This window comes from Phocoena phocoena, chromosome 1 (genome assembly GCF_963924675.1).
Source record: "Phocoena phocoena chromosome 1, mPhoPho1.1, whole genome shotgun sequence".
NCBI lineage: Eukaryota > Metazoa > Chordata > Mammalia > Artiodactyla > Phocoenidae > Phocoena > Phocoena phocoena.
Window position 1 is genome coordinate 117,768,574 of NC_089219.1, and position 13,345 is coordinate 117,781,918.

General features: G+C 38.2%; 1 protein-coding gene across 1 annotated transcript in view; it reads left to right on the top strand.

Moving 5' to 3' along the window:
- Nucleotides 1-13,345, top strand: part of ATF6 (activating transcription factor 6) — a 216,134-nt gene that overhangs the window by 79,295 nt on the left and 123,494 nt on the right. Inside the window, exons 11-13 of the mRNA XM_065885140.1 lie at nucleotides 3,512-3,625; nucleotides 4,710-4,809; nucleotides 10,433-10,500. Of these exons, the coding sequence (XP_065741212.1) occupies nucleotides 3,512-3,625; nucleotides 4,710-4,809; nucleotides 10,433-10,500 (282 nt within the window). The remainder of the gene's footprint in view (nucleotides 1-3,511; nucleotides 3,626-4,709; nucleotides 4,810-10,432; nucleotides 10,501-13,345) is intronic.

Below are 13,345 nucleotides of genomic sequence, written 5' to 3' on the forward strand. Positions count from 1 at the left end.
CTTTTCCTTCTCTTGTGTTTCCTGCCTAGAGAAGTTCCTTTAGCATTTGTTGTAAAGCTGGTTTGGTGGTACTGAATTCTCTTAGCTTTTGCTTGTCTGTAAAGATTTTAATTTCTGTGTTGAATCTGAATGAGATCCTTGCTGGGTAGAGTAGTCTTTGTTGTAGGTTTTTCCCTTTCATCACTTTCAATATGTCTTGCCACTCCCTTCTGGCTTGCAGAATTTCTGCTGAAAGATCAGCTGTTAACCTTATGGGGATTCCCTTGTATGTTATTTGTTCTTTTTCCCTGCTGCTTTTAATATGTTTTCTTTGTATTTAATTTTCGATAGTTTGGTTAATATGTGTCTTAGCATGTTTCTCCTTGGATTTATCCTGTATGGGACTCTGTGCGCTTCCTGGACTTGATTAACTATTTCGTTTCCCATTTTAGGGAAGTTTTCAACTATAATCTCTTCAAATATTTTCTCAGTCCTTTTCTTTTTCTGTTCTTTTTCTGAGACCCCTATAATTCAGATGTTGGTGAGTTTAATATTGTCCCAGAGGTCTCTGAGACTGTCCTCAATTCTTCTCATTCTTTTTTCTTTATTCTGCTCTGCAGTAGTTATTTCCACTATTTTGTCTTCCAGGTCACTTATGCGTTCTTCTGCCTCAGTTATTGTGCTATTGATTCCTTCTAGAGAATTTTAAATTTCATTTATTGTGTTGTTCGTCATTGTTTGTTTGCTCTTTAGTTCTTCTAGGTCCTTGTTAAATGTTTCTTGTATTTTCTCCATTCTGTTTCCAAGATTTTGGTTTATCTTTACTATCATTACTCTGAATTCTTTTTCAGGTAGACTGCCTATTTCCTTTTCATTTGTTTGGTCTGGTGGGTTTTTACCTTGCTCCTTCATCTGCTGTGTGTTTCTCTGTCTTCCCATTTTGCTTATCTTACTGTGTTTGGGGTCTCCTTTTTGCAGCCTGCAGGTTCGTAGTTCCCATTGTTTTTGGTGTCTGCCCCCAGTGGCTAAGGTTGGTTCAGTGGGTTGTGTAGGCTTCCTGGTGGAGGGGACTAGTGCCTGTGTTCTGGTGGATGAGGCTGGATCTTGTCTTTCTGGTGGGCAAGACCATGTCTGGTGGTGTGTTTTGGGGTGTCTGTGATCTTATTATGATTTTAGGCAGCCTCTCTGCTAATGGGTGGGGTTGTGTTCCTGGCTTGCTAGTTGTTTGGCATAGGGTGTCCAGCACTCTAGCTTGCTGGTTGTAGACTGGAGCTGGGTCTTAGCGTTGAGATGGAGATCTCTGGGAAAGCTTTTGCCCTTTGAAATTACGTGGAGCTGGGAGGTCTCTTGTGGACCAATGTCCTGAACTCGGCTCTCCCACCTCAGAGGCAGAGCCCTGACACCTGGCCGGAGCACCAAGACCCTGTCAGCCACGTGGTTCCACAAGGATCCTGAGGGAGGCAGGCCCTTATCAGCCCAGGTGGAAACAGTGAAACTGGGTCAATCAAGCCTTTCGGTTTAGACACTGTACTGACAGAGACTACGATGCATGTGGGAGCAGCGCCAGTTCCCTCATCTCTGAGAGGACTGCTTCACCACTCGCGCACCAGACAATCCGGGATAAAATGGTTACAACAGGCTTCTTTATTTCTGTTTCTCAAGTCAGAAACCCTGGTTCCTCCCTTTCAACATGTGCTGTTGATGTTCTTTCCAAATATTATCTTGAATTGGTTCATTCTTCTTCATCTTCATTGCCACCACCTTAGTCCATAATATCTTCATCTCTTGCCCAGATTGCTATAGATTTCTCCTCACTGGTCTCCCAGCTTCCCCTTTTGCCTCTATCAAAACTGTTTTTGGTAACAATGGCAAGGCATAAATGTAAATTAAAATATATCACTTCTCTACTTAATACCCTTTTGTGGCTTCTTATTAAATTTAGTAATTCCTTATCATAATCTGGTCTCTGTCTTTCCAACCTCATCTTGTGCTTCCCTCACTTGCTTACAACTCTTCAGCTGGTGAGTAGTTTTCCTTAAGTTCCTTAAATCCTCCCTTGTCCCACCTGCCTCTGTGTAGAACGCTCTTACCCCAGTTTCTATAGGGCTGGCTTCCTCTCATGCTTTATGCCTTGTCTTAAATACGATCTCCTTTTCAGACCATTTTATCTAAAGTAGGCATTGTTGTTGGTTTTCTATTTCAACCATATGCTTATTTCTTTCATAGCTCTTACCACAGTTTGGATTTATTTTATGTGTTTGTTTTCTTGTATTTGGTCCGTCTTCCCCACTAAGGTCTTTGAGGATGGAGACTTCATTTCCCTTTTTCCCTATTGGAATTCCAGCACCTAGCGCAGTACCTGGCACACAGTTGGTATTCAGTAAATATTTGTTGATTGAATTAATGAAAAGTACAAATCTAGCTATGTCCAATTTTGTGTTTATAGTTTTTCTTTTTAGATTTTAATATATCCAGTTTTCTAAATCCAGAGTATTGTATATAAAGAAATTCAAGATAGAGCTAAGATTTCTTAGTGAGAAAGGTTAAAATAGCCGACTGAAGGGAATAAATAACAATAATGCCCTCAGCTCAGATTCTAATTTTCAACTCGGATTTTGCTCCCTACATCACACCCTGGATATGAATTTACATGATATAGATCACTGTGATGATTAGGAAAGTATATTTTTTGAAGCTAATAGAATAACTGGTTAATGTCACTCTGTTGTTTTATTAGGGATTCTAAAATTTATATTTAGCTTTTCAAGGCTTTTACTTTTCTCCTACCAAGTATTTTATGCTTTCCCTTTCCCCTACCACACACACTGTTTTAAGGAGACTATTCAGTTCTGTTATCACAGAGATGAGAATGACCACAAAACTTCAGTCCTGGTTACATAATACTTTCCTGTCAATCGTAAGTCTTTCCTATCAATCAGTGGGTCTTTCCCCCAGTTTCCCCTCTTACTTTGTCACCACCTCTGTTCCAGCAGCACTGTGTATGCCTTGAGCTCATTGAAGATATGAGCCATGTGTTATCATTGTATCGCTAGTTTCGGGTACATAATAATTGAGCAATAAATGTGAACTACCATGATAATCTCTGTAGAAAATTGGAAAATGAAATTTGTGCTGTGTGGTCTGTACTTCCCTCCTTTTAAAATTACATTCACTTCTTTCTTGCAGTGTGTTCTATTTACAATATTAAAAACTTTTTTTGTTGAAGTATAGTTGATTTACAATGTTGTGTTAATTTCTGCCGTACAGCAGAGTGATTCCATTTTATATGTATACACACACACACACACACACACACACACACACACACACGCATTGTTTTTCATATTCTTTTCCATTATGGTTTATCATAGGATATTGACTATAGTTCTCTGTGCTATGCAGTAGGACTTCGTTGTTTATACAATATTTTTATTTCCATGAAAACTTAATACTAGCAATGACTTTCTTATAGCAATCTTTGTCTTAGGAATTTAAGACAGAAGGTAACACATTTTGTAAATCTGTTTTTCAGATATGATCATTCTGTTTCAAATGACAAAGCCCTGATGGTGCTAACTGAAAAACCACTACTCTATATTCCTCCACCTCCCTGTCAGCCCCTGATTAACACAACAGAATCTCTCAGGTGAGTGTTTTCAGTTGTTGCAGATGTATCTGAGTGGGTTCCTGTGTTTAGCTTTGGAACCTAGAAAAGTATTTGTTCAAATTAACCAAGTGGTTGAGAAAACTATGAATTATTTATTGAATAACCGTAGGCATATCAATTGTTGTCCAGTTTCCCCACCAACCTGATAGAGATGGTGATGGGTCTATTTCATGTGATGGTATTGGGGTTGTATACTTAAATATGTCTTCTTTGAAAACTGAAGAATGATATTAATATAAAAATTCAGGGTAAGTGTTAGACTTGCAGTGGTAACATTCATAGTGGAAAGTACCTTTTTCTTCAAATTAGGAAGATAATAAATTGAAGATATGTGATTCTGGAGTCACTTTCACATTAGTATACTTTTCTTTATCTACTTTTCCCTTGAATTTTTTCCTGTGATTCTGGATCCTATCTTTGAACCTCAAAAACTGCTTCAGTTTTTTTGTGATACGTAGTAATCAACTATACTTAAGTAAGTATAGCCTGACATCTTCACAACTGCTCTAAAGAGTAAGCAAAATAAAGGGAAGTTATATTTGAATTGGCTTTTTTTTTTTTTTTAATTTCCAGTGTTGGAAAATTTGGATTATAGTACCTTGAAATTTCTCCTCCTGAGCAGTTGATTCATTCTTTTTCTACTCCCAAAAAAAGCATGATTTTCAAAGGCTTTAATGAATCCATTTGTTGTTAGGAGTCCTGTGACTTGTTTTGTGCTCTCCAGTGTCTCCAGTATTTGTGTGTACATAGTCCAAGAGCAGAAACAGGAAATACTATTTTGTGGAAAAACCTTTGCATCCAATATTGATGTTTGCCAGGTATTTAGCTCTAATTTTCTTTGAATTTTGAACTCATGATTGAGAAGGCTACCATATAAAAATGCATGTCATTAAAAATAACTTAACATTAAGTGTCTTAGCTTTCTCAAATCAAAAAAGAATATTGAACCATTAGGCACTTGGAATGCTCTTTAGAACCTCAGAATATGATTAAATTCATTTCCAACCAAAGGTGAGACATCTGTTTCTATGAAATATGTTTAACTAATTAAGCTATTTTATAGGTTAAATCATGAACTTCGAGGGTGGGTTCATAGACACGAAGTGGAAAGGACCAAGTCGAGAAGAACGACAAATAATCAACAGAAAACCCATATTCTTCAGGTTTGTTTCTGCTTGTCTTTGAACAATAGTTGGCATATTTGTTAGAAGACTTCCTGCAGATGTGTTGCTCTCTTCTTTGGAACATTTGGGAAACTTGAACTTTAGCCACTTCCCACTACCTCCTGCTGCTACTGAAGCAGGTGTCACTGCCATTGAAGCCCTCCTCCCAGGTTTCACAGCACTCATTTAGGTTTTATAGCACTAGTATTTCCTCTTCAGACATAGTGCTGTTTCCTGCTCTCTCCCTCAAATTTGCTTTCAAGCCAGGGGTTTTATGCATGGACATCTGTATGACATGTTTTTGGCACAAATAATATAATAAATGATACTGTTTATCTCCTCTGTTCTTAGAGCTTTTCAAATGTAGGACAGCTTAGAAGTGAAGGCACATCTCCGTGGAGGGCATTTTTGTACTTAGACTTGTAGCGCTACAGGTTAATGACAGCTCTTATTTAGAACCTATTAAATTGGGCTTCTATCTTAATATTGTTTACCACAAAGCACCATTTATGGTCTTTTTGTCATTCAACTATTTATTACTACTTCTGAAGCACTTAGACTGACACATTGCAAGCTCCTAGCAAATGTTACCTGTGGTAGTAATAATGAGCCAGGTACTGTTCTCGACCCTGGGAATACAGTAGAGGGTATGATAAAATCCCTGCCTTCATGGAACTTACATTCTAATGGGAAAGATAAACAATAAACATGTAAAGTGAAATAAGTCATACAAAAAAAGACAAATACCATATGATCTCATTTACATGTGGAATCTTAAAAAAAACCCCAACAAACTCATGGATACAGAGAACAGATTGTGGTTGCCAGAGGTGGTGGGTGGAGGGTACAGACTTCCAGTTATGAAATAAAGAAGTCATGAGGATGTAGTTTACTGCATGATAACCATAGTTAATAATACTGTAGTGTATATTTGAAAGTTGCTAAGAGAGTAGATCTTTAAAGTTCTCATCATGAGGGAAAAAATTAAATTAAAATAAATAAATAAATATACTAAAAATTAGAAGTTCTCTAAAGAAAAAGCAGGATTGGAAGTTAGAGTTCGAATGGAGAGGTGAGTGGCTATTTTAGATTGGTTGGTTAGAGAATCCTTCTCTAAAGAGATACCACTTGAGTAAGGTACTGTCAAGGTAGTTATTACCAGCTGTTATAACATTTAGCCTCAAAATCTAAGTAGTTTAATGGAATAAAAATTTGTTTCTCACCCAGAGTTTGAGGTAGCTCTCTAGAATGGGTTTCCTCCAAGCAGTGACTAAGGAATCCAGGTTCTTCCACATTGTAGCCCAGCAACTTGAAATCCTTTGCTTTTAGCTTTGGGTGTTGGGGAAGAAAGTTTGGAAGATCATGCAGCATGTTTTAGGGATCAGGCCTGGACTTTAGTCAATGTTCAGTTGACTAAAACTCTGTCACTTTTCCCAGCCTCCCTTGCAGAAGGTTAGGCAAATGTAGTCTTCCTATGTGCTTGGGATGAAGAAGGGGTGAGAACATAGCTTTTGCCATAGGCAGAAAATGAAGGACAAAATGTAAAGGTCTAGGAGAAAATCTGGAGAAACAGCTTTTAGACCAAGGGAATAGAAAGTATAGAGACCCTCAGGAGGAAACAGTTTGCGTATTTGAGGAACATCAAGAAGTTGAGTAAGGCTGGATTACAATGACTAAGGGGAGAGTAGCCAAAGATGATGTCAGAAAGACAGAGGAGGCTAAATCATATCAAATCTCATATGCAATGGTGAGAACTTAGGTTTTCATCCTAGGTGCGAGAGGAAAGCACTGAGAGGTTTGAGCAAGGCTGTGGCTTGATCTGATTTATATTTTTAAAAGATTGCTCTAACTGCTACCCCAAGTAGAACACAGCAGGGAACATGAGTGGATGTAGGGAGACCAGTTAAGCCATTTCAGTAGTCTAGGTGAGAGATCATTGCGGGCCATACTAGAGTGGTAGATTTGAAGGTGGAGGAAAGTACTTGAATGCCAAATATATTTTGAAAGTATAGATGATGAAATTGCTATTGTAAATTAAAAAGGAAACAGTGATAATTCCTATGCTATAGCTACTGGATGAATGATGATGCCATTTACTGAGACTGAGAGTAGGGAAGGAGGAGTTGGAGGCAAGAAAAAAGAGTTTTAGATATATTAAGTTTGAGATGGCTATTAGACATTCAAGTGGAGAAGTCAGGTGGCTACTCAGATATCCAGGTCTGGAGTATAGGGGAGAGGTTGAGACTGGAAGTTTAATTTGGGATGATATCACCTAGAGAGAAGGTAAAAAGAAGAGAAAGGAGGTAAGGAACTGAACCCTGGAACAACGTCAACATTAGAGGCTAAAAGATGAGGAAAAATCAGCACTTGAGAAGGAAGAGGAGTGGCTGGCCAGTAGAATAGGAAAAAATGTAGGATAGTTGTATCCAAAAACCCAAGCAAAGAAAGTTTTAAGGAAGAGGATGTGATTTACTGTTACAGAGGTTGAGATGTTGATTAAGATGAGGACTGGGAAATTACCATTGGATTTGATTATTAGAACTTGTTAGTGACTTTGATGAAGGTTGTCTCATTGGAGTGGTGATGACAAAAGTCTGAGCGATGTGGGTTCAGGAAGTAAAAATAAAATGAGGAAATAGAGAAAATTATTTCAGGATGATCCCCATTAATGGAAACAGAGAAATGGAGTAGCTGTAAGAATCAAGGAAGAGGTTTTATTTTGGGATGGGATATGTTTCACCAGGTTTACCTGTTTATCTACTAATGGAAACTCCTAAGCTATTTGATTATTTGGAGACTAATTGGAAGCAGCACATGATAGGTTCCTAAGTACATTAAAAGTATATTGAGAAACATGGACTTTTAACCATTAAGGGACGGTTTTCAACTATAAAATAATGAGGGTTAGTCTAAATGAGCTTAAGCTCTGACATTTGAGATTCCATGATTATCCAGTATGTGTTTCTCTGGGCCTCTCAGGCACTTTTTGTTCACCTATTATGGTATCTTTATTGGTTGTTAATACTTCATTACTAATGTCACAGTTACCTCAGAGTCCCAAAGCTGTTTACTGACGTTGGAATACAGTGTCCAGTCTGCCAAAGCCTACACGTTAGCTGCCTCCATGGCTGGGGGAAAAATGGACTCTGTTTCCCTTCTGCTTTCCAAATCTGGTGCAAGTATATATTATTTGTAGAAGCTAAATTATGTCTAGACCCTGGTAGCAAAAAAGTTTGGGTAATATAGTTTTCAGGCTTTCATCCCTTGTTATACAGGGGAAGAGCAAAAAGGGGGCAGGAAGAGATAATTGCCAGTAGAGAATTCCACACAGCTGGTAATATGGGCTTTATGAAAAATTAGATGAAAATTATTGGCCTAAATGAGTTTTTTGCCTTATCTTTTGACATATTAAGAAGTCATAAAAATTCTAAATGTATAGGCTCCAAGTAACAAAGTTTCAAAAACATAATGCAAAAAAGTGACAGAACTAAAGGGAAAAACAGATAAATCTGCAACATAATTGGAGATTTTAATATCTTTCTCATTTCTATGTAAATGTCTGTCTCACTTTTTTTTGCTGATTGTGACCTTTTGCTAAATCCACATAGCTAAAAATGCTGAAGTTCATAGCCAAGTTTTCAGAAGTCCCTTTGTTTATTGGTGTAAATCTTGGATAGGTAAATGGCATATTCAATTGCCGTTTGCCTGATGTCTCTGTAACTCAGCTTTCCTTAAAGCCTACCCACTCATTTCTGAGCCTAGAGAAAGAAGTCTGGCTTCTTTCAGACTTCTCTGCTAATTTCATGTGTGCCAAAGTAGCAAAATCATTTAAAATTCATCAGTTATTTAATCTGTTTATTTTAAATTTTATATTTATCCACTAGCTGTAGTTTAATTTTGGCTTGATTTACTACTTACTTGATAAAGCATATCAGTAAATACAGTACTTTATTATTTAAATGTATTTGTTTTTCTTTTCATTTTATCTGTGCCTTTTATTTTTGTTTAACACATTTTTAAACTTACTATATGTAAGACTGACATTAGATTTTCATAAAATTAGACCCTTGACTTGTTACAGAGCCAGAAATTGGAAGCCCTCTATTCATCCCTGCATATTGGTTCCATCTACCACCAAACAAAATTGTTCCCTCTTCTCTTCCCATAACCCTTTGTATATTCTTCTATTTTAGCATCACATTATATCATTTCTACATATCTGTCTTCGCAGTTAAACTGCAAGCTTCTAGAGGGCAAAAGTCAAATGTTAAATTCTGTAGCACCAGTACATGTAGTAGGCACTCTATGAAAGTTTGATTGCTGAAGGAAGGATGGATGGATATAGTAATGAACAAATGCTAGTAATCTTAAGATTAAACAGTTATTCAAGTCACTGTTTGACAGGGTAATAATAAGGTCACTTCCTAACATAATAATTGGTAATGTGCTCTTGAACTCTGGTACTCTTATAAAACTTTTTTGAAGATCAGCTTACAAAGCTGCTGGGGTATATAAGAAGGCATAGTGCAAAGCAGGTGCTATATGGAAGACAGGTTTCCAGTGTAGTCTGTGTGGACCACTAATGGTTCCAGATTGGACTGTTCTCTGGCCAAGAATCATTGATGAGATATCTTTATGATGGATTAGTCCACAGGTGTATTTAGGCATGAAGATCTTTGTGTTTAACTCAGTAAACAATAAGATCTAGTTTCATTATGGACCTTTCATAATTCAGGAAATTTTCATTCAGAAAATAATTATTTTAGACAAACGTAAGTCGTTATATGTTCAGTAATACTTGTATGACTTGGTGATAAAACTTGTGATACTTGGACTAAGTTTTTGAGTTTTTTTTTTTTGCGGTACGCTGGCCTGTCACTGTTGTGGCCTCTCCCGTTGTGGAGCACAGGCTCCGGACGCACAGGCTCAGCAGCCATGGCTCACGGGCGCAGCCGCTCCGCGGCACGTGGGATCTTCCCGGACCAGGGCACAGACCCGTGTCCCCTGCATCAGCAGGCAGACTCTCAACCACTGCGCCACCAGGGAAGTCCTGAGCTATTTCTTTAATCTTTGTGGGGAGTGCCTTAAATGTCTTACTGTCCGTAAGACACATCTCTCAGCCCAGAATGTGACCAAAAGAGTTCTAATTTCTATATTGGTGTTTAGTTATGTGAACTTAATATGTCAGTATATTCATGAAAACAACTTTACAGGGACTTCCCTGATGGCACAGTGGTTAAGAATCTGCCTGCCAGTGCAGGGGACATAGGCTTGATCCCTGGTCTGGGAAAATCCCACATGCCATGGAGCAACTAAGCCTGTGCGCCACAACTAGTGAGCTTGTGCACCACAACTACTGAAGCCCATGTGCCTAGAGCCTGTGCTCCGCAACAAGAGAAGCCACCGCAATGAGAAGCCCATGCACCTCAACGAAGAGTAGCCCCCGCTCGCTGCAACTAGAGAAAGCCTGTATACAGCAAGGAAGACCCAAAGCAGCCAAAAAAAAAAACCCAAACAAACTTTATGAATACTATAATGAAGTTAGTAAACGTAGAATGAGTCAATATAGGAAGCTTTTCATATAATTACATTATATGACATCTAACCATTTTTTATCTTTCAGGGTGCTCTGGAACAGGGCTCAAATTCTCAGCTCATGGCTGTCCAATACACAGAAACCACTAGTATCAGGTAAGAAAGTGTGGAAGCTCTTGACTAAGGAATTTTTTTATTTATTTATCTATCAATTTATTCATTCATTCATTCATTCATTCACTCACTCACTCACTCACTCACCTGCTCTGGGTCTTAGTTGTGGCATATGGGATCTTCGTTGTAGCATGTGGGATGTAGTTCCCTGACCAGGGATCGAACCCAGGCCCCCTGCATTGGGATCTTGGAGTCTTAACCACTGGACCACCAGGGGGGGTCCCAGGAATTTTAAATACCTAGGATTTCAGTAAGGTTGAAATACACACTTCTCTTCCATCTTAAACTTGTTCTCATCATTATCTTATAGAAATAGATAATTCAGATATATGTAGAAACTAACAGTTCTCTGTAACCAGAATATTTCATTCATTTACTATGTGTATATTTAAATATATATTCATATTATTTCTTCATTAGTTAAAAATGTTTTTAATCTCTGTACCTTCCTCTCAAGTTTGCTGTGAACCTCAAACTGTTATTTAAAAAATAATCTTTAAAAAATGTTTTAAAATGAATTATAGTTGACCTTCCTTATTCATATATCCCATATTTATGAATCTGCTTACTTGCAAACATTTATTTCTACCCCCAAAATCAATACTGAAAGTGCTGTCATGGTCATTTGCATTCCCCAAAGTTTAACAAAGCAATACTTCGCCTTCCTGTTTCAGCTCTCATACTGTAAACAGTTGTCCTTTTTGAGGTCTATTTAGTGCCATATTTTTCACATTTTATGATTTTTGCTTGTGAATTCTTCCTTTAAAATGGCCCCCAAGCATAGTACTGAAGTGCTGCCTAGTGTTCATAAGCTTGAGAAAGCTGTATTGTGCCATGTGGAGAAAATACACATGTTAGAAAGCTTCATTCATGCATGAGATATGGTGCTATTGACTGTGAGTTCAGTGTTAATGAGTGAACAGCATTTGTTAAAGAAGATGTCTTTAAATAGAAACACATAAAGCAGGGTTATATATTGATCAGTTGATAAAAATGCTGTAACTGAGAGAGCCTCATCCACCAGAGGGCAGACAGCAGAAGCAAGAAGAACTACAATCCTGCAGCCTGTGGAACAAAAATGATATTCATAGAAAGATAGACAAGATGAAAAGGCAGAGGGCTATGTACCAGATGAATGAACAAGACAAAACCCCAGAAAAACAACTAAATGAAGTGGAGATAGGCAACCTTCCAGAAAAAGAATTCAGAATAATGATAGTGAAGATGATCCAGGACCTCAGAAAAAGAATGGAGGCAAAGATCAAGAAGGTGCAAGAAATGTTTAACAAAGACCCAGAAGACCCAAACAAACAGAGGTGAACAATACAATAACAAATAAAAACTACACTAGACGGAATCAATAGCAGGATAACTGAGGCAGAAGAATGGATAAGTGACCTGGAAGACAGAATGGTGGAATTCACTGCCATGGAAGAGAATAAAGAAAAAAGGATGAAAAGGAATGAAGACAGCCTAAGAGACCTCTGGGATAACATTAAATGCAACAACATTCGCATTATAGGGGTCCCAGAAGGAGAAGAGAGAGAGAAAGGACCCGAGAAAATATTTGAAGAGATTATAGTCGAAAACTTCCCTAACATGGGAAAGGAAATAGCCACTCAAGTCCAGGAAGCGTAGCGAGTCCCATACAGGATAAACCCAAGAAGAAACAAGCTGAGACACATAGTAATCAAATTGGCAAAAATTAAAGACAAAGAAAAATTATTGAAAGCAGCAAGGGAAAAATGACAAATAATGTACAAGGGAACTCCCATAAGGTTAACAGCTGATTTCTCAGCAGAAACTCTACAAGCAAGAAGGGAGTGGCATGATACACTTACAGTGATGAAAGAGAAGAACCTACAACCAAGATTACTCTACCCGGCAAGGATCCCATTCAGAATTGATAGAGAAATAAAAAGCTTTACAGACAAGCAAAAGCTAAGAGAATTCAGCACCACCAAACCAGCTCTACAACAAATGCTAAAGGAACTTCTCTAAGTGGGAAACACAAGAGAAGAAAAGGAACTACAAAAGCAAACCCCAAACAATTAAAAAAATGGTCATATGGGCTTCCCTGGTGGCGCAGTGGTTGAGAGTCCGCCTGCCGATGCAGGGGACGCGGGTTCGTGCCCCGGTCTGGGAGGATCCCACGTGCCGCGGAGCGGCTGGGCCCGTGAGCCATGGCCACTGAGCCTGCGCGTCCGGAGCCTGTGCTCCACAACGGGAGAGGCCACAACAGTGAGAGGCCCGCGTACCGCAAAAAAAAAAAAAAAAAAAAAAAAAAATGGTCATAGGAACATACATATTGATAATTACCTTAAACGTGAATGGATTAAATGCTCCAACCAAAAGACACAGGCTTGCTGAATGGATACAAAAACAAGACCCATATATATGCTGTCTACAAGAGACCCAGTTCAGACCTAGGGATACATTCAGATTGAAAGTGAGGGGATGGAAAAAGATATTCCATGCAAATGGAAATCAAAAGAAAGCTGGAGTAGTAATTCTCATATCAGATAAAATAGACTTTAAAATAAAGAATGTTAAAAGAGACAAGGAACAACACTACATAATGATCAAGGGATCAATCCAAGAAGAAGGTATAACAATTGTAAATACACATGCACCCAACATAGGAGCACCTCAATACATAAGGCAACTGCTAACAGCTATAAAAGAGGAAATCTACAGTAACATACTAATAGTGGGGGACCTTAACACCTCACTTACACCAATGGACATATCGTCTAAACAAAAAATTAATAAGGAAACAGAAGCTTTAAATGAGACAATAGACCAGATAGATTTAATTGGCATTTAT